This window comes from Bombyx mori, chromosome 11, assembly GCF_030269925.1.
Source record: "Bombyx mori chromosome 11, ASM3026992v2".
Lineage (NCBI taxonomy): Eukaryota > Metazoa > Arthropoda > Insecta > Lepidoptera > Bombycidae > Bombyx > Bombyx mori.
The window spans coordinates 11,790,227-11,811,076 of NC_085117.1; the positions used below are offsets into that span (position 1 = coordinate 11,790,227).

Consider the following 20,850-nt stretch of genomic DNA (forward strand, 5'->3'; position numbering starts at 1 on the left):
TAAGTTTGAAGTTTGATTGTATATTATAAATATACACATTTACGTTTCCTGCATTACTTGTTAAATTTATTTTCGGTGTATGATGTATCTGATGTATCGTTAATATCGAAGTTTGAAGTTTGCCACTGTAAGCGGACGAGCAAGCGGCCCTCGGGGCTATTTGACACCGTAATTCCCGAATTACAGGTGAAGAAGTAACGGCAGTGACACGGACACGTCGCTGTAATTATTTGTATCGTACCGTGGTACAAATTACCGGGAATCGAACCAGGACTTTTGGTACAGTAGCTAGTCACTAACCAATAGACTAGCTTCGCGATTGATCGTGTACTGTGTGGTCACTATACTCCAATAAGTCGATGGTTAAGATAATTAAAAAAAATATATATTATATACAAATTTTTATTCAAACATTTTCAGATACATTACAAATAATAGGTTTAGGTCTAGATTTGAACAATAACTTCTTCTTAACAACAGCCTTCACTTCATACTTAATTTCATCTCCCAAGTTCGTTTTTTGTATGACGGCCATGGGTTGCTCGAGCTTTACTTCCTTGCCGTTCAGGACGTGATGACCGAGCACTAACACGGGATGTCGGTTTCTGTTATAGTAATGGAGGTCGCCCACGACGGTGGCGCACGTTGGATTCTCGTTTTTCATCTGCACGAGTCCCTGCAGTTCTATTATAGCCCACTCCGGAACGCCGCCTTCCACATTTTTACTGAAAAACGAGAATTTACTTGTGAAATCGTGAACTGTTTAATGATAAAGGTAATGGAGCGACGAGGTGAAAATAAAACAGATAAGACATTTGCAGCATTTTAATTTTTAAGTTCGACTGATTTTAACAAAAAAACCTGTAAAGAAAGAGGAAAGTTCTGATAAGTAACGTAGCATACAATTGGGAAACAAACATGGCGGTGATCATCATTTCGGATACCTTTAAAGAAGGCGAGAGGTGAGGGCACAGATAAAGTACCGAGAGGGTCTAATATCGGAACTTCTTGAAGAGAGGATGTTTGTTGTGTTGGTTGCCGCGGCGCTCCACGTAGAGCGCGTCGTCCGCGCCCGCCAGCGACGACAGCGCGCCCCCCCGCCGCGACACGCCCCCCACCGCGCCCTCCCGCTCCTCCTCGCACTCTGTCTCAGAGGCCGCCAGCACCTGAACAAGGGTCAATGGTACACTATCGAATACCTCAAGCACCGGTCATCGTTCTCGTCGAACCCGTCGCTACGAGTAAATTAACCCACAGACACAGCCCACTGAGTTTCTCGCCGGATCTTCTCAGTGGGTCGCGTTTCCGATCCGGTGGTGGATTTTGCGAAGCACGGCTCTTGCTAGAGTTTGTGTTAGCAACGTTGAGCTCACCTACTAATTAAGGTTACGCTGAAATAGCTTCTCAAAGCTAAAACTTCTTCGGCTATTTGAATTGAGAAAACTTAGTTAAAGTTTAATTAAAAAAATCGAATTGTTGATACTAATCTAATATATAAAACTGAATTGCTGTTCGTTAGTCTCGCTAAAACTCGAGAACGGCTGGATCGATTTGGCTAATTTTGGTCTTGAATTATTTGTGGAAGTCCGAAGTAGTTTCTTTTAAGCTATATATTTTACTAAAAGGAATGTACGAATTAAAGGCATATAATAATCAAACCTGTGAGAGTAAAGTGCCTTGTTCCTCGCGGGTGCCATACAGCATATCGGGCTCTTGATCCATACCTTTTAGTTCTGTTATAACCTAATAAATAAATAAAATACATTTGTATTAGTTCAAATATAAACAGAATACGTCTTCGAAGTGAGAATAGCATAGATTTTTTCATATAAAGAAGATTATAGAAAATAGGAAAGTAACACAGTACTAATATAGCGAATTATACTACAACTCTGTAATGTACTGAATATATAGTATATGAGGCCTATAAAATCAAAGGCAGCTAAATCCAAGTCTGTCAAATATTCAGGTAAACTACAAAAATCGGCCCTAAACACGTCATTACGGATCCTCCCGATCCATTGAAGTACTGCTCTTGCTAGGGCCAGTGTTAGCAACACTCCCGGTTTGAGAATCTGAAATAACTTTGTTCGTATAGCTACGATATTCTTTATTTTAAACCAGATTTATAAAGAATGAGAATATTACTAATAATCTAAATTTTAAATGATAAAACTTCGTTTATTAGTACTTAATACAGAGTAAACTTAACTTTTTTGAACTAAATTTGTTAGAGATTTAGCTGCATTTGTTATAACATGAAAACACTAAAGCATGTTCAACTAACTAAACAAGATAGAGCCATTGTTAATACATATTACGACATTAAGGCGTTTAGCTGCCTTTGATTTTATAGGCCTCATATATCATATTTACCTTATAACTGTAACCCTGATTAACAAGAAATCTTTGTCTTTTTCTACTGTAAGCCATCTCCAAGGTGTCTTGTGATACTAGAGTGTAGAAAAAGGCATTATATTCTTCGGCCAAAGCGCCTTTCTTTGCTCTTAAAATACGACCTGGAAATTACAAAGGAGACTAAATAAATGAGTGAATACTCTCGACTGCAAAGATGTTGACGCGTCAAACCTAAACTTTATTTAGTGCCAAAAAGAGCGAGAAAGATATATTTCTATTATTTTGGCCACATTTTACCACATTCCATTCAAGATCTAGAAAATTCTCTCGTCGCGCACAAAGCGATTTTACATTAATTATTCAATACTAGCGACCCGCCCTCGCTCCGCTTCGGAAACTGTAATTTATTATTGATTTCTCCACTATTTCATGGATGTTATTATACATATAAACCATCCTATTCAAATCACTCTATCTATTAAAAAAAAACGCATCAAAATCCGTTTCGTAGTTTTAAAGAATATAGGGACAGAGAAAGCGACTTTGTTTTATACTATGTAGTGATGATGAAGTTTTATTTTTTATTGCTTAAATGTGTGGACGAGCTCACAGCCCACCTGGTGTTAAGTGGTTACTGGAGCCCATAGACATCCACAACGTAAATGCGGCACCCACCTTGAGATATAAGTTCTAAGGTCTCAAATATAGTTACTACAAATATTATAATATAAATTTAGATCCATGTTAACTTTACCTAATCTCTGTGCCTCTTGTCGCCTGGAGCCTCCGTGCGAAGAGATCTGTATAAGCACGTTCGCTTCGGGCAGATCGAAGCTGGTGTCGGCGACTTTACTCACGAATATCGTATTCACTTTAGGGTTGAACTTGAAATTCTGGAGGATCTGTATTCGCTCGCTCTGGGACGTCGGCCCGTAGATGTATGGCTGCAACGCGGAGATTGTTTCATTACAAATTACACCCTACGTAATATTGCAAAGCAAAAGCACCATTCAAATTGTATGTTTCATTTATTAGTTTTGAACGATTTTTTTTAATATAATTTTTACACGGCGATTGGCGATTTCAGACATGACAACTTTTATTTTTACGAAAATTATTTATTTTATTTTATAGCGATTACAAAACTAGCTGACGCATATGGGTCAACGGTCCGTTAGATATGTTCGTGTTACATTGCGTGTTCGTGTTGTTACAGACGCGACAACGAAAGCCATTTCTTGACAAATATTGCAATTACATTACGTGACGTATATGTACTTTAATACGCATGAGCGATCGCGACAACTTTTTTTTTTTTTTTTTTTTCCTACTTATGCTGATAGCCTTGAGACGACAACGTTGGAGAATTAAACGTCTGAGTCTTGAATTCTCAAAAGCATGAGATATGATGTTAAGAGACAAGCAATTCAAAGTGAACTGGTAGATAGGTGTTGTAAGCACGCACTATTAGGTACTTTTTCTTTTTCCTACCTAAGCTGATACTGCTGCTAATTATAAGCTTTGAGAGGCTATGTCAGCGTAGCGTAACAAGTAAGTAGGTGGGCTCACGGGGCTCAAACCTGACGACGTTGCTAACATTAGCCCTAGCAAGAGCAGTGTTTCGCAGAATCTACCTCCGGATTGGAAACAAGACCCGCTGAAAAGATCCGACGAGAAACTCAATGAGATGTGTCTGTGGATTAATTTACTCGCCGAGCCCTTCGTCGCAAGTGACAGGTTCGACGACGACGACGACGTCATCATTTTAAAAACACTTTGGAAGTAGCCCTTATCCGTCATATGTATTTAATTGTGGATAAATGGAAAACATTGGAACGTTGTATATTCAACTTTTTTTCGTTTTTTATTATAGCTATTCTAGTAACCTCGAGTGGTATTCTAGTTTTACCGAACTAGTAGGTGAGCTTACGGGGCTTAAACCGGGAGTGTTGCACCGGATTGGAAACGAGATCTACTGAGAAGATCCGGCGAGAAACTCAGTGGGCTGTTTCTGTGGGTTATGATAGTCAATCCCGCAGCCAGTGTTGTTTGTTCCTTGTAGAGTTATCGCTACATAAACATATTGTCGTGGTCAAACCAAAATCCGCTATGTGCACTTTTTGACCTTTTCGTATAGTTCACAGCCCTTATCTACCGTATAAAAAAAACTATTATGTGTCTCTATAGCTTTAATATTTATCCTATAGCTTTCATTTGGTCTTAAAAATTCACCTTCATATAAAATTTGATACGAAAATGTTTTTATTCGTTAATTCAAAATAGAGTTTTTGCACATAGCTGATTTTGGTTTTTTTTAAGTGGTTACTGGAGCCCATAAACATCTACAACGCAAATGCGCCACCCAACTTGAGATGTAAGTTCTAAGGTCTCAAGTATAGTTACAACGGCTGCCCCACTCTTCAAAAAACCGAAGCGCATTGGTGCTTCACGGCAGAAATAGGCAGGTGGTGGTAGTTACCCGCGCGGACTCACAAGAGGTCCTACCACCAGTAAAGTGGTTTGTGCACATTGGTTTGACAGCGACGATGTCTCTCTCTCTCTCTCTCTAACCTTGTTCATCTTGACGGCGTAGTGCCTGAGCGCGAACACGTTGTCGGAGAACACGATGGTCTTGTCGCCGCGCCGCTCGTGGTAGCGCACCAGGTACTGGCACGCGCGGAACTTCGACGGGTTCATTACGTACAACAACATTTTCTTGTTTATTCTGAAACCGTTCACTCACTTAAGTGTGCTTAGTGCGAGTTCTTTAACGTTCTCGATAGCGTAAAAGTTAGCTCATATTTGTATCGAATAGGATCGTTTGCGTACGTTTGCCGCTAGGGGCGCTGTTCCAACTGCATACAAAAGTGGGTTAACTTTTACGCTATCGAGAACGTTAAAGAACTCGCACTAAGCACACAGATCAATTGATTCATTGACAATATGATGCTTGTCTGGAAGAAATCGCTCTTAGCAATAACACCGTCAACTGTACTTTTTTTTGTATTGAATGTTTCGCATTGTTTATTTATTTTGTATACAATAAAGAGTACTCTCTCTCTCTCTTTCTCTCTTTCAGTGTCACATAGTTTATAGCTTCACTAACAATTAATTTATTAGTTATACCAAGATTTGTCATAATAGTCACCTCGATTACTTGGATAAAGTGCAAAGGACAAGGTAACAGTTGACAATATTTAGAAAAAATACCATGAAAAAGGTTAAAAATACAGAATTACAAATTTCATATATCAAATTCAAGGTAAACTAGAGGAAATTGGCGAAAAAACGTTAGATAAACTTTGTAAATAATAAATTAATATGTACTTGAATTAATAGGCACCAACATATTTTGACTTCAACTAGTAAAATTAATAGAGTGTGGGCCAATTTGATAGACTGCTTTAAGTTCTCTGTTACATTCAACCTGGTATTTGAATAACTCCGTCACGGCACTAGACCATGCAATAGTAGTTTTTTTTTTAGTGTAAAAGACTAAAAAAAACGAAAAAAAAAATTACTATAGGTAGGACCTCTTGTGAGTCCGCGCGAGTAGGTACCACCGCCCTGCCTATTTCTGCCGTTAAGCAGTAATGTGTTTCGGTTTGAAGGGTGGGGCAGCCGTTGTAACTATACCTGAGACCTTAGAACTTATATCTCAAGGTAGGTGGCGCATTTACGCTGTAGATGTCTATGGGCTCCAGTAACCACTTAACACCAGGTGGGCTGTGAGCTCGTCCATCCTCTAATCAATAAAAAAAAAAATTGTAGTCCCGGATATGATGAAGGTATATGAAGAGATGTTTTACTTCTGCACTAGGTATTCCCTGTAGAACTCTGGCGTCATGGGGCACCACACCTCGGCGCACTGCACGCGCGCGATGTAGCCGGCCGCCTGCAGCTCGAGCCAGTTCGCCTCGTACAGCTTCGGGCCTATCAGGAAGTTCAGGTCCGCGATCTTGTCGTCCTCTCGCAGCAGGGTCGCCGTCAAACCTGTCCCGATACCACCTGTTTAGTTAGAGCCGTGGGCAGGCAGGCCAGCGCACCGCCCAAACGGAGGGGCGGCAATTTTTTTTAAATTTCAAAATTTCATAGACGAAGAAAAGTAAAGATACCCTCATTTGAAAATAAATACAGATTAGTTTATATATATTCTTAGGATATTTAAATTTATGTTAGTTAAGAAAGTAATTGTAAATTTAAAATAAAAATATTTATTAATAAAAGGGCGGCGTGATAAATAGGCCCTCGAGCGGCATCAAGTCCAAATCCGCTACTGCAGGCAAGCGGTTAGTGCCGCCGCCCATCTTGGGACGTGAGGTTAAAGTCTAAACTACAAAAACGCGTGACTTTCGCGGCAGAAATAGTGCCAGATTATGTAACTATAAAAATACTAGTTACCTATGAGTTTCCTCTAGAGAGCGTAGAGAAGCTACAAAATCCAGGAGACTGCGTTTGTGGCGATGGGAGACGAGAGTGGTACTGACCCAGTTTGGCGTGCGAGTGCACGATGGTGAGCACCCTGCGGAACATTTTGGCAGGTATCGTGTGCACTTCGTCGAGCACGACCAGGCCCCACTCCTGGGCCTGGAGCCACTTCATCGTCTGTTCGGCCTCCCACGAGCGTCTCTGTCCGTGAGTTATCATGGAATACGTCGTTACGAGGATACCCGCTCCCATCGGCTTGTCCTTGGCTTCTGATGTGAACCTGTGAAATATAAGAGTTGTTTTTGTTATCTTTAAATTCATTGAGCAGTTACTTATATAATTAAGCTAACATTCATATTGATTTTTTCTATGCGTTATTTTTCATCTACCTTCTATTCTCTAATAAGATAGGGCATGTTAAGACCATATGGATTAGTGTCACCGTTTTGCCTCTTTCTCCAAGTTCCAATCATCTATTATTCCAATACATTCAATCTACTGTTTCAAAGTGGATGAATATAAGTCTGCTTTACCGTACTGCTGTACCATTAACAATTTCGACTACTAAGAAGCTGTAATAATCACACTAAATAAAATCCTATTTAGATAAAGAGAGTTTGCGATTCTAATGCGAGCAGGTAGACTATCAAGATATAATACTCTTGTCTATTTTAACACAAGATCAATATTTTTTTTAAGACATTTTATGACCTGGTAACTAAAACCTTTAGGTCATTTCTTATTTTAATTTATAAATATTCTTATTTTTATGAAAAATGATAATATGTAGTGAAATGAAATGAAATGAAGATGATTAATTTGAGACTTTATCAACTGAGATGAAATTAAATAAAACGAGATGAGATGATATGGGATGAAATACAATTCAATAAAATGGTGGTCATTTACTGAGATTTTTTCAGTTGACTGTTTGGAGGATCTCGAGAAGTTACGTCCGGCGGCTTTGTTTCATTTTCCCACATTTGTGCACTTTCACAGATATTAAACAGTTAATATACCACCGTTATTACACATTTAAACTTACAGAAACACTAAATAGACAAAATAAAACTAATCACAAAACTTCACTCCTCGCGTTCCCGCCAAAAAGTATCGACAAGATCAATTCGTTCTTAATGTTGCCAGATTGAAGAATGTGTATAACGTGCCTTAAGTCGGTTAAAATAATGGGGTCAGTGACCTGCAGATCATGCTGTCGTCCGCCGTGGACCAGCACTTGAACTGTTGCTTCCACTGTTCCACGGAGACGCCGGAGTTGCAGAGCACGAGGGCGCGCTTGCGCACCGTGCACACCGCCGTCACGCCCACCAGCGACTTGCCGGCGCCGCACGGCAACACTATCACGCCTGACCTGGTACATACAGGAAGTGCCGTGCATTACTGAGTCGTCGTGGCCTAAAGGATAAGACGTCCGGTGCATTCGTGTCGAGCGATGCACCGGTGTTCGAATCCCGCAGGCGGATACCAATTTTTCTAATGAAATAAGTACTTCACAAAAGTTCACGATTGACTTCCACGGTGAAGGAATAACATCGTGTTATAAAAATTATCGTTTTAAAATTCGGCAACACAATCAGTAATATGTAAACAGGCAAATAAGTAATTGGTGGTAGGACCTCTTGAGTCCGGGCGGGTGGGTACCACCACCCGCCTATTTCAGCCGTGAAGCAGTAATGCGTTTCTCACCCGACCCCGAGCTTCGATTCCATCAATTGCCTATGTTAGTCAGCGTGCAATGCATGATGTCATCGTGTCAAAAATCACTGCCTTGCTGTATTCCTGTGACTGAATAGACTAATTTTGTCAGAACCAAACAAAGCAATGGCTATTCACCTCGCCCTGCCGTTGCCGAACATTTTCCTCAAGCTCTTCTCTTGATAAGGTCGCAAAACGGCAGTTGGTTTAAGATCAATGTTGATGTCCGGATTGATGGAGTCGTTCCGGAAGTCGTACTCAGCCAGCAATGGATGCTCCAACTCGATACAACGTTTTTGTATTACCTTAAAACAAAATGGTTTATAAAACAATTTTTTTTTTTTTTTTTGAACACACAGTATGTTTTAAATACCTTTTTTTATTATTTTTTCCCTATCTAAGCTTGATGGTCTTGAGAGACCATTTCAGCGTAGCCTTAACAAGTAGGTGAGCTCACGGGGCTTAAACCTGACGACGTTGCTAACATTAGCCCTAGCAAGAGCCGTGCTTCGCAGAATCTACCACCGGATCGGAAACGCGACCTACTGAGAAACTCAGTGGGCTGGGTCGGTGGGTAAGTTTACTCGCCGAGCCCTTCGTCGCAAGCGACGGGTTCGACGAAAGTGGTGACCGATGCTACGGTAGGACCTCTTGTGAGTCCGCGCGGGTAGGTACCACCACCCTGCCTATTTCTGCCGTGAAGCAGTAATGCGTTTCGGTTTGAAGGGTGGGGCAGCCGTTGTAACTATACTTGAGACCTTAGAACTTATATCTCAAGGTGGGTGGCGCATTAACGTTGTAGATGTCTATGGGCTCCAGTAACCACTTAACACCAGGTGGGCTGTGAGCCCGTCCACCCATATAAGCAATAAAAAAAATGTATGGGTTGCTAAAATTTTCAATAGGATTAATATTCATTGGCACACTCACTTCGATTTTGTCAGGATCCACTTCAAAGGCAACAGCTGCGTTGGCAGTAACACCAGAGGTCTCCTCCTCGTCGTCATCCTTATCTAGTTGCTGATAGAACTGACTGATGTCGTCGGGCACAGCGCCGTTCGCCGCCGGTGGTTTTTCTTCACCTGATCGTTTGAGAAGCAGTCAAGTAAACTTAAGACGCAGATGGACAGACAGTTACGAGATTATTTTAAGGATAAGTTTTATAGGTCACTACAGAAACATACACAAATTGCTTCTTACAAATGGTACGTCATCGTTTTAAAATTCGGCAACACAATCAGTAATATGTAAATAGGCAAATAAGTAATTGGTGGTAGGACGTATTGTGAGTCCGCACGGGTAGGTACTATCACCCTGCCTATTTCCGTCGTGAAGCAGTAATGCGTTTCGGTTTCAAGAGTGGGGCGGCTGTAACTATACTGAGACCTTACTCATATCTCAAGGTGGGTGACGGTATTTATATTGTAGATGTCTATGAACTCTGGGCTCGTCCACCCACCTAAGCAATAAAAAAAGCAAATATTTGTAACGTAACAATTTTTTATTTATTTTACCACCATTAATTACGAAAATTATAATTTTGCGGGTTTAATTTTTACTACAAGATGTTATTCCTTTGCCGTGGAAGTCAATCGTGAACATTTGTTAAGTACGTATTTCATTAGAAAAATTGGTACCCGCCTGCGGGATTCGAACACCGTTGCATCGCTAGGTACGAATGCACTGGACGTCTTATCCTTTAGGCCACGACGACTTTCCACTGTAATGCACACTATGCTATTTTTCCACTATATGACTAGTCCTGTTTATTCAAATCACACATAACATTTTAGTTATTATGACTTGAAAACAACCTCCGGCGTCACTCTATAAGTTAAGAGAGTATCTGAATTGTTATTTTTTTGTTAAATCTAACAAAACCTAAAAGAATGTTTTATAAACATTTCGTGTTTATGTATATCTATACTAATCAAAAATATTGGGACATATCACTTGATGGAAGTTTTGTTGCTCTATGTTAATTGTTTCCAATTTAGATAAACCCTTTGTTTGCAAAATAGTCAAAGGCGATCACTAGGTACCATTCGTTCGATGTTAAAACCGCGACCGCTTACAGGAAACCAACTCTAAGTATTACGCTTCGACGCCGCGTCTTGCTGAGGCATACGTCACCTGGTTTGGCGAGGGACGTGGCTGGCTTGGCGGGCAGGTCGTTGGACAGCAGATCCTCGTCGCCGTCGCGTCGCAGCCTGCACTGTTGAATCACTGGATCTTTCAATAGCTTCTGCAGTACCTCCACGTGCTTACTCTCGACTAGATACCTGCAAACTTTATATTATTACAAACAGTATTCTTGTACTACGTTTTTATATACGGTAGGCAGCGGCTTGGCTCTGCCCCTGGCATTGCTGAAGTCCATGAGCGACGGTAACCACTCACCATCAGGTGGGCCGTATGCTCGTCTGCCTATAAGGGTAATAAATAATAAAAAAACTCTAACTGTTTAAATACTCTTCTTTCTGGCTCTGAATAAACAGCTTTTAATGAACTTTGTGAAGGCATATTTTGCTATTAGCATCAGGAGGGTGGTCGCTATTTATGCAATGAATATTAGTAAATTCGGTGGCACACTCCTAGGCAAAAAATTCCTCAGAGTCGTCCCCATAATACATATGCTACACAGCACAGGGAGCATTGAAGTCCTTATACCGGTACGAACATGTTTTTCACCAGCTCATCTGAGAAGCTACTAAAAATCGTGATCGAAAAATAAAATGATTAGCCTTACCTAGCTTAATTTTATTTTAGATGGATGACAAGCAATGAAGCAGAACTGACCTGTTATGTTTTAACACCAGCTTCACTTTACCATAAGAGAGGGTACATAGTTTAATGAACTCTACGATGCCGGCCGGTACAGCACACTTGCTCAGTCTCTGCAGGTACTCAATAATGTCATTGGTCTGTAGGCCCACCGAAACTGCCGCGTACAAACTGTACGCTGTCAATTTGTATTCATGTATGTGTTGGGGTCTGAAATCAGAAAAATAGATTTTACTTTTGATCAACAATAATCTATTAATCAAACGGTAAATTTTATTAATCGGTTATAAAGTTCAAAATATTATAAAATAAGTCATAAAAATTTAATATCACTAATTTAACTTAGTTTGCTTTTAATTTAATTTACTTTAGAATAATTTGTTTGGAAGAATTAAATTTTTTAATCTTGTTTACTATTTGTTGTTTACTTAGTGTTTTGTATTAATACTGAAAAAAAAAAAAAATTCACTTCACCTGCAAACTGGTTCAGCTATAGCAATCAAAAAATCATGAGCATGTTTGTAAACTGGAGAAAATGCTTCCAAGAAAATATGTCCATTGGGTGCCACCCATAAAGGACGACTGGCGTTGTCTGGTTTAAGCGGCATTTGACTTCTGAAATGTTGTTAATAAAATTCAATTTAGGAAAAGACTTGGCAGGAAAGTTTTAGATTATTAAGAACTAACTAAAACAGCTCTTCTACAAAATGTGTTATTCATTTGTGGATGTATATAGTAACAGTCCAAACATTTAAATTTTTATTTGTTTATAACATTTTTATGTTATAATAGTTTAAATAGTTTAATATAATAATAATAATTAAAATCTTCATTGTATTATATTAAGAAACAGTTTTTCCAGGTTTGTATTACGCAATGTGATCATTATAATTAATTTTAAATTGGCACACATTTCTGTGTACAATAATGAAGTTCATAGCTGCTGAATTTCTTTCCGGATCTTCTCAGTGGGTAGTGTTCCTGATCCAGAGGGAGCTTCCGTATTAGCAAGCTCGTCAGGTTACAGCCCTGTGAACACACCTACTCGCTCGGCGAAGCTGGCATAACCCCTCTAGGTTACCAGCACAGGCAGAAAAGAAAAGAACTAAGGTGTATGTTATACCTATAATCTTTAGCACCAAATTCGTCTTCAGGTACTTGATCATTCTTCTCAGCATCTTGCATGGCAGCAACAGGGACCCCATCGTTTTCTGCATTATCATCATCTACAAGATCTATTGTTATATCCTCATCTACTTTTTTCTTTTTACCTATTAACAAAATAGAAACAAAAATGTAAATATAAATATATGATGTAATAAGTATGCAGCTGCAGAATGTTTCTTCCAGATATGAAGAGTGAGTTACTAATTTGGAAATATTTTTATTTTCTTAAATTACTTAAGCACTATTCTTGATCAATCTCATATTTATTTTTCATTGGTACTGTTAATTAACTAAAAACAACTCTTTGTAATGAAAACAATAGGTTAATGTCTATTTCAGATCTCATTCAAGTGTTGGGTCAGCTTATACATATTATATGTCAATTTGGCTTCTAGTTTTAGTCCTAGCTACTTGTCCCAAAATGAGTTAGTGGTAAATTTTTTTAACTTAGATCAGTGCACAAGCTCATGGGCCACTTGGTGTTAAGCAAATACTGGAGCCCATAAACATCAACAAGGTAAATGCTGCAAACCTTGAAACAAGAGTTCTAAGTCTCAGTTTTATAGTACAACAGCAGCGCTAGCCCTCAAACCTAAGTGTGTTACTGCTTCATGGCAGAAATAGGCAGGATGGTGGTAACTACCTGTGGGGGCTCACAACCCAACTTACCACCAATAAATTTCTCAGGAATGTTTGTCATTATAATAGCCTTTAGTTAAAGAAGTACTGCGAATGACAAATTTTGAGAATCGTTAGTGTTATATGATCACATGCAGCATGTCTAGGTTTGCCACTCAATGGTATTTTATAGGTACTTTGCTTAGTTAAAAAAATATGTTTATGATTACATGTCGACACTTGAAAGGTAAACATGACTAAGCGACAATAACTGCTTTGTACATAAATGATAGGCAATAACCATATTCGATGCACAAAAAAAAATATTTCTAGGTCTATTAAAATCATTTCAATCCTACAGCTACTAGCTAGATTATACTACAGCTAGATTGGTTAAAATAAATTTTGTTTTCAGATATTTCAACTTTAAATTAGTCTAATGTAAAGTTCACGCATTGTCGCTTAGTCACGTTTGCCTTTCAGGCATCAATGTGATTCTTTGGCCTTGAATTTTTTCTACAGGTCGTGGATTAAATTAAGTGTAAATGGAAGGATTGTATTCGAGCCCTACACCCCAGCAGAGGGTATTAGGAAAGAAAGAAAGAAAGAAAGAAGTGGACAAAATCAGGTTAAAATAGCACAATGAAGTATGATCTCATTCTAGTTTTTTCATAAAAAATAATATTACCATTAAACTTTGTTTTTTGCAAATGCTAATTTGAAAACAATTTTGATATGCGGCACGCCCAAGATATTTTGTCGTATGTGATTGATTCCCTATCTCTGCCTTAACTTTTAATTTATTTATTATAAATTATGAATGTATTAGTTATATAATAATTTTACAGAATTAAATAGGTACTTTCCAAAATTTTATTATTAACTTACTTGATCTATCACTTCCTCCTTTTGAGTCATATCTCTTGAATTTCTTCGGGGGCCCCATTTTGGTAGAATAGATTTATTTTTCTCGCCAATCACAATTAACTGTATTTGTATGTACTATTATTCTGTTTTATAATCAACTATATGTCTGCAAAAAATTGTTATTGTAACATTATCTCACTCGTGTTTACTTAAGAATTTTACTTTTAGATGAGAATGTATCTTTTTTTATCAGAAATACTTACTCAATTTTTCTGTGAATGTTTGACGCACTATGTATTTGTTGTTAAAGTTCCTTAGCTTATGCAAGGTTAATAAGGTTACCCATCCAAACATTTCAATTAATTAAATACCTATCTTTGAAAGTACCCTATTAAAAATTTACTTTGAAAACATCAGATTATATTTTAAAAAATCCTAAGTGTTCTATGTTAAAAATCCAAAACATGCTTTTCTTTAGGGATTTTATGACCTGGTAACGAAGACCTTTAGGTCAAGTCTTATTTTAATTTTAATGAAAACTTGTTTTATATGAAAATTGATATTATAAAATGAAATGAAGTTCATTAATATGAAACATGGCATGAAATAAAAACGAAATGAAATGAGATGAGATGGGATGAAATACAATCTGAGTAAAATGGTGGTCATTTACGGAGACTTTCTCTCAGTAAGTTCATAATTTAATGACACAACCACAGATAATAAATGTAGTATTTTATGTATTAACATTTTAACACAATTAATTAACATTTTCATTATTTATGTTTAGTGTTCAATACAGTCACGACGCTGCAATACATGTTCTCTTAGTTGTACTTCAATTATCATACCTTCCGATATTTTACAATAAATGGAACTGATGGATAGGAACGATAGGATCAATATAACTAAACGTTCAACTCACGACGTATGAAAACTATGAAATTTCTATGTAACAATGAAATTGGGTGTGACTATATGCTGCCTGATTTTACCAAATACCAAATTCATTGGCTGTGGTGTTTTACTTAAATTGGTAAATTTATATATCATACAAAGTAACATAAATATATTTATAAAACAACACTAAATGTTGAACAATTATTAAATTATTTTAATATTGTAAGGAGAGATAAGGGAGCCCATTTCTTACATCATTAGCACAGCACAAGAATCGGTTTATGAAATATATTTTTGAAATGGGAAAAGCCATTCGGAAATCCTATTCTGTTAAATTAGGACAGATCTTCATTCGCAAATAGCAAATGATTCCTAAAAGAAAAAAAATCCACTCTAAGGGATACGTTAAGTGGGTAGAAAAGTGACAGTTTTATACAGATAAATACATCTATGGAATAATGATGGAATACCGTCTGCGCGAATGACACACGATTGTGACACGATCGTTTAAGTTGTCTTAATCAGTGTCAATGACAGATTCCTTTTCTTCGATTCGAAAATGAAAAATTGCATTTTCAATTAAATGCAATGATCAATAAGCATAGTAATATTTAAATATCGATATAGATTAAAATAACATAGGTATCTATATCGAATAATAATAAAAACATTTTCGTTGTAAATAAGCACTGATTGTTTTTATTTAAGCATAAAATTTATTGTAAAAATAGTAAGGTTAAGTTTTTAAACAGATTATTTTTATTAATAAGAGAACTAGTTGAACATAGTCCTAATAAGATTAGGTATATAAAATAGAAATATTGGTTAAATTAACAACAATGCACGTCACATACCAATCGATGTAAATCTGCATGATGATTTATCTTCCTAGTAAAAGGCAATATGTTTTATAATTTTAATTCTACTTTCGCATATATAGTTAAAGCTTTATGTAAATTAATATAAAAGTCGTCACTGCAGGTTATGCATGGTTATCAATTATGATCCAGTTCTTTATTATTATGTACCGTGTAGCCGTGACCGGTTAGTGACATTGTTTACAAATACTCATCTTTTTAATTTTTTCAACCATGACCAACATCTCATTGGTCTTACAGCTTATTTTAACTACTAATGGTAGCAATTTCATTTTTTCGTTATTTTTTAATACCTTATATGATGAACCTTGTTCGGAGTCTTTTTATTTATATATATATTATTTATATATTTGGCTCATGTGAGTCTTTAGATAATTTAACCCTTAAAGCGCGAACCGTCGATAGATCGACTCTATATTAATGCGTATAAAGTGTGGAGCGTCGGAATACCGACTACTGCGCAGTTTGGTTATAGGTTGAAATTTTGGCTTAGAGAAGTAACGAGTTTATGAGGGAGGAAGTTTCGCCATTATTAGGTGTCTAGTAATAAAGGAGGAAAAGGAGTGACTCGATCTTCGCTAGTTTGTGTACACTGTAAAAATGTCCATGGGGCTTATGGAGAAACATTTTGGTATTTTTTTTTATGTACTCGTTTTCTTTTTTTCCTAATTAAATAAGTACAGTTAGTTACATTACTTAGTTAAATACAGTACACATATTAAGAAATATGTTACATTTGAGTAGTTTGATAGGTCCCATTACCCATCACAGAAAGAATTACGATAATCTATCTACATTTGAGGAAAATAATTAAGATTCCGTGCACACTTAACTAAAAAAAGTGTTTTTTTTTTCAAAATCCTTTAGCAATTTTTGTATTTTATGTCAAAATAAGCTCGGCACTAAAATGGTTAACAATGTGAATACCATTTTAAAACATGAAGTGGAAGTCTCAACGTCATTACGGCTGTTCGTCCAACAAACCAATAAATAGAAATATTTCAAACTTGGGCGTCGATGTCTTTATAACTGAGGGATCTTGTCATCCATTATTTTCCTGGGCGCTATGGCTATAACATATATTTCATCAAATGAAAGAGTCCAGTGCGGTAGGCAGCGACTTGGCTGTGCCTTTGCCATTGCCGACTTTCATGAGCGATGGCAACAACTATCAGTGTGCTTAGTGCGAGTTTTTTAACGCTCTCGATAGCGTAAAAGTTTACTCAATTTTGTATGGAGCTGGAACGTTTGCCTACATTTGTCGCTAGGGACGCTGTTTTAACTGCATACATTTTTACGCACTAAGCACCAGTGCTGCCAGTTGAAAAAATGCCGCAATCGTACCACAGTACAAAAAAAGTCGTACGCCTAAGGAAAATTCTAAATAAAAAATCGTACATACATAGATATTTATACAGACACATACACCAACAAGATTGAAATAGACAGTGCATGAACAAATTCATTCCATCATTCAATCATTCGTCGTACACGTCGTAGTTGTTCCAACTACAGGAAATATTAAAAGAAAGTTAAACAAATATGAACCCTATTTCTTTCGGGGAAAAGTCTTCTTTCATGTATAGAAATTAGAATAAAAGGTGCTTCCCCGAAACTCTAGGCAATATTGGCAATATTCATTATTTTAATATTCTGTCCAAAGTTTTTCTTGAAGATTTTACGGCTCCGGATACTTGTCTTCAAAGGATTTGTTACAAAATTGCTGCCAGAACGATTTGCTTATAATAATGTTACAATTGATTAAATGTAAAAAAATCGTACGTTTTCAGTATGATTTCGATGCTTCGATCGTACTCGTGTAATATTTGCAAAAAGTCGTACAAATACGATTTAAACCCTACAGATGGCAGCCCTGCTAAGCACACAGTAGGGACATAATAAATATGAGTCGACTATTATCAAAGCCGGCAATCTGACTTTTGGAAAATGATTGGTAAATCAGAAAAACGAATTATTGACTTTGTATTCCATCGGCAGTCACAAAACTCTTCGAAACGAAATCTTAGATAAATAACAGGTTAACTATTAACCTTTATTTAGTGAAGGTTTTGAACCGTATTCTTTGAAGGAGACGATTATATTCAAATCAATCTGTATTGACATATCAATAAAAATATTTTGTCCAAATGCACAGATTGCCACCTTTGATAATAGACGACTCATATGTTCCCCTGAATAAAAGGGCAATTAAAAAAAGGCTATGCTTTATGGCGCGTTTATTGTTTATCCTACGAAGGTAAATAAAAAGCGGTATTCATTATTGTAGGTCATAATTTAATGCAGTTTTTTTAAACATTTGCTTCTGTTTGACTTATTTTAATATGACAATGGAATATTGTTTGATTTCTAGATTACATATCTATTACATGAAATTATGTATTTTAAACAACTTTTATATTTTAATCAGTATTTGTACAGTTTAATACTATATTTAATGTTTATTTTAAAGGTACTAAAGAAATTAAGTGGTGAACTTTCAAGTTCTCTTCCGACGAAAGAAGCAGAGGTATTCTAGTGGACAACTTGATTATTATAATATTATCAGTACAGTCATCAATCGTAGTTAAGAACTTTGCCCAGACATCAACTTACACAATTTCAGCATCAGGTATAATACATTTTGTAACACATCTATAATAATTATGTTATCTTAATTTTTAAGCTAATGACCGTTTTTATTTTGACTAGCAGGATTATTTCGAATTTTTTTAAATTAATTTCTTTGGGATATCGTGATTAAAATCGTACAGATAAATATAATTGTTACAGATGTGACACAGTACAAGTCTATATCAACTAGCATGGAACTTTGAATTTATTAAAACAAATAACAATTTTGCTCTATAGTAATTCACAAATTATTTCGTAATGCTATTGTATAATATATTATAGAATATTATTTGATACTTTGTACATATAGCATTTAGATTTTAGGGCAAGAAGTTAGTATAAGGTTTTTTGTTGAAATATTTAAATTACGATATCATTTATTTATTTATTTATTATTATAATTTGCTCTATAATTAAGTATCATAAGTAACTCAACAGATAGAAACAAGCGCACAGTATTTAAACAACTTCTTTAGCCCAATCAAAACGTAATTCTTAAAATGCATTAAAATCATTTATTTTTATAATATTATACTCTTTTTTAATTGTCATAGTAGCAAGTGTCGGCTTGTTTAAATTGCAGTCATTCACCGAATCCGATCACTAATTGTTTTTGGAGAACCATTTTGCGGTATAGCTTTTCTTTAGGATATATTCCATTTTTCGACCTAATGGAAGTTTTGTCTTTTTATTGTAGATTAAATTAAAAAGACCGATTACCATAATTTAGAATGCGGAACTTAGAAATTAACAGATTGCATAATTTCGCTATAACATCATTTTAAAATTCAAATAAATTAAGTTTTTTTTTATGTTACACGCGCCAATGTCTGTATGCCGTTTACAGTAGCTAGTTCTCCACAAATGTGTGACAAAGGTGTCTCTATTTAGCCGCCGGATCTTGGTGACAGTAAACTATCACGCCACTACGTTAAAACCCGTAATTGCCAGTCAACATGTAAATTATTTTCAGTTCAAAATCAACAAGGAGCGAGCTGTAAACATTCCCCTATTCAATTCGATCTATAAGATGTTCGTACAAAAATATGTTGCAGTTTCAAACCGCGCGCAGGAACGTCGACAGCGACTCGTTGCGTGTTCACCTGTGTTTGTCTTTATGTCGTGTCAGTCAAAATAATGGGACTAGGAGACAAAACACGTTCAAATTGCTCTAATCGCGTCAATACAAAGTGAACGATTGACGAAGCTTATAATTAATTATAAAACTTTTAACAGACTCAACTGCTCACATTCTGGACGGTGACGCGGCCGGACACCTTGTAAATATTTTCTACAGACTGTGAGTAGCTGACCTCGATATATAAATAATAAATAGCTAATTTATAATTAATTAAAACATTTTTTTTTAACATTTTATTATCTATTTCCTAGTGAGATTTCAATTATTACTCTGCTTTTAAACATCAGTCACTAGTCGATAACGGTAAATAATAATTATTGTCACCATGAGGGGTGTAGAAGTACGGGAGAGCACCGGAGGGGGACCCAGGTATATTTCAACATAAATATGGAATGTAGCAAACACTCATTTGAAAAGACCCTCGGACAGTGGCGTTCGGCCATCAATTATTCTAACATTAAATTAGATACAATATTTACAATAAAATAGTTACTATGCGTCGTAAATTAACATTTCAAGCATTCGCCGCACTGATATGCATTCCTTGACGTGCGATGATAAATAAATATAAAAGTTGTTTAAACACAGGATTCTGAGCTGCCAGATAGAAATAACACGTTACAATAGGTCACTTATACATCGACGAACCGTACACTGCGAGACGACGGCTCACCTCCCACAATATCAACGTCGTCGAAGATTACAATCGAAAGATTCATCGAACACAATCACGCTTCGATCGCATCTGTCCAAATCAAATTTACCTAAGAGGACATACTCGAACACGGACTCTGCGACGTTACGTCATTTTATTTCATTTCAGTCTTAGTTTTCGCGAAACTCAAAGACGGCGCGAGGAACGCGGAGGCGCGGCGCAATCGGCCCGCTCCCGAATAAATAAATATCAAGTCTATAATACTCCGGGAGACGCCCGGTAATGGAATGTAAGCGTGGAGTGGGGCGGGCGGCGGCGTCACGCGTCGGGCGGAGCGGGCGGCGCAGCGCGGCGGGGCACCATGACCACGGGCGGCGCGCGGGGCGGAGCGCGTGGTGGCGTGCGCGGCGCAGGGCGGGGCGGTGTGCCACGGGGCGGTGCGCTCGGCAGCAGGGTCGGCGAGCCGCGTGCGCCCATACGCACCCACCATCGCGTCGCTTTCTGCAGCAGACCGTCTTTCTTGCCACCGCGCCGCGCGCCTACAGCTTCTGCTGCACCCGCCCACTCGGGCACGTCGCTCACGCATTTATTCGGTGGAGGCTGGAAGCTGCTCCTTGTCAGCTCGGCTTGCTGGAATACGCATCAGGGTATGCTTTCGATTATTTGTCTTTGAGAAAGCAGGCAAATTCTAGTTGTGTATTGATTAC

At 37.3% G+C, this 20,850-nt stretch overlaps 3 protein-coding genes across 7 annotated transcripts in view; all 3 read right to left on the reverse strand.

Annotated features, from left to right (window-relative positions):
• Positions 1-386: 386 nt before the first annotated feature.
• Positions 387-14,453, reverse strand: LOC101736904 (general transcription and DNA repair factor IIH helicase subunit XPB). Its single transcript, XM_062671149.1, has 17 exons — positions 14,202-14,453; positions 13,960-14,104; positions 12,410-12,557; positions 11,761-11,901; positions 11,302-11,496; positions 10,636-10,784; positions 9,433-9,584; positions 8,641-8,807; positions 7,988-8,158; positions 6,846-7,066; positions 6,168-6,351; positions 4,930-5,083; positions 3,113-3,302; positions 2,377-2,519; positions 1,660-1,743; positions 945-1,166; positions 387-861 (listed from the first exon to the last, which is right to left on the reverse strand). The coding sequence occupies exons 2-16, from the start codon at positions 14,015-14,017 to the stop codon at positions 993-995; spliced, it is 2,331 nt and encodes a 776-aa protein (XP_062527133.1). The 5' UTR covers positions 14,018-14,104; positions 14,202-14,453; the 3' UTR covers positions 387-861; positions 945-992.
• Positions 387-15,919, reverse strand: LOC119629152 (chromosome transmission fidelity protein 8 homolog). Its single transcript, XM_038014116.2, has 2 exons — positions 15,693-15,919; positions 387-725 (listed from the first exon to the last, which is right to left on the reverse strand). The coding sequence occupies exons 1-2, from the start codon at positions 15,710-15,712 to the stop codon at positions 407-409; spliced, it is 339 nt and encodes a 112-aa protein (XP_037870044.1). The 5' UTR covers positions 15,713-15,919; the 3' UTR covers positions 387-406.
• A 2,071-nt stretch (positions 15,920-17,990) lies between these two features.
• The window catches only part of LOC101736633 (actin-binding protein WASF2), a 129,808-nt gene continuing 126,948 nt past the window's right edge, over positions 17,991-20,850 (reverse strand). For all 5 annotated transcript variants that reach the window (XM_062671176.1, XM_062671174.1, XM_038013798.2 and 2 more), the window contains one exon: positions 17,991-20,773. In XM_062671176.1, coding sequence (XP_062527160.1) covers positions 20,462-20,773 — 312 coding nt within the window. In that variant the 3' untranslated portion in view covers positions 17,991-20,461. The remainder of the gene's footprint in view (positions 20,774-20,850) is intronic.

Bases quoted from the DNA above. Each gene is read 5' to 3' on its own strand.
- LOC101736904 (XM_062671149.1), bottom strand. From the start codon at position 14,017: ATGGGGCCCCCGAAGAAATTCAAGAGATATGACTCAAAAGGAGGAAGT. The intron at 7,067-7,987 runs GTCACTGACCCC...TATATTTCACAG, and splicing joins GACGACAGCATGATCTGCAG to GTTCACATCAGAAGCCAAGG. The intron at 6,352-6,845 runs GTCAGTACCACT...GTATCGGGACAG, and splicing joins GCACTCGCACGCCAAACTGG to GTTTGACGGCGACCCTGCTG.
- LOC119629152 (XM_038014116.2), bottom strand. From the start codon at position 15,712: ATGCAGATTTACATCGATTG. The intron at 726-15,692 runs GTATGTGACGTG...CTCGTTTTTCAG, and splicing joins ATGCAGATTTACATCGATTG to TAAAAATGTGGAAGGCGGCG.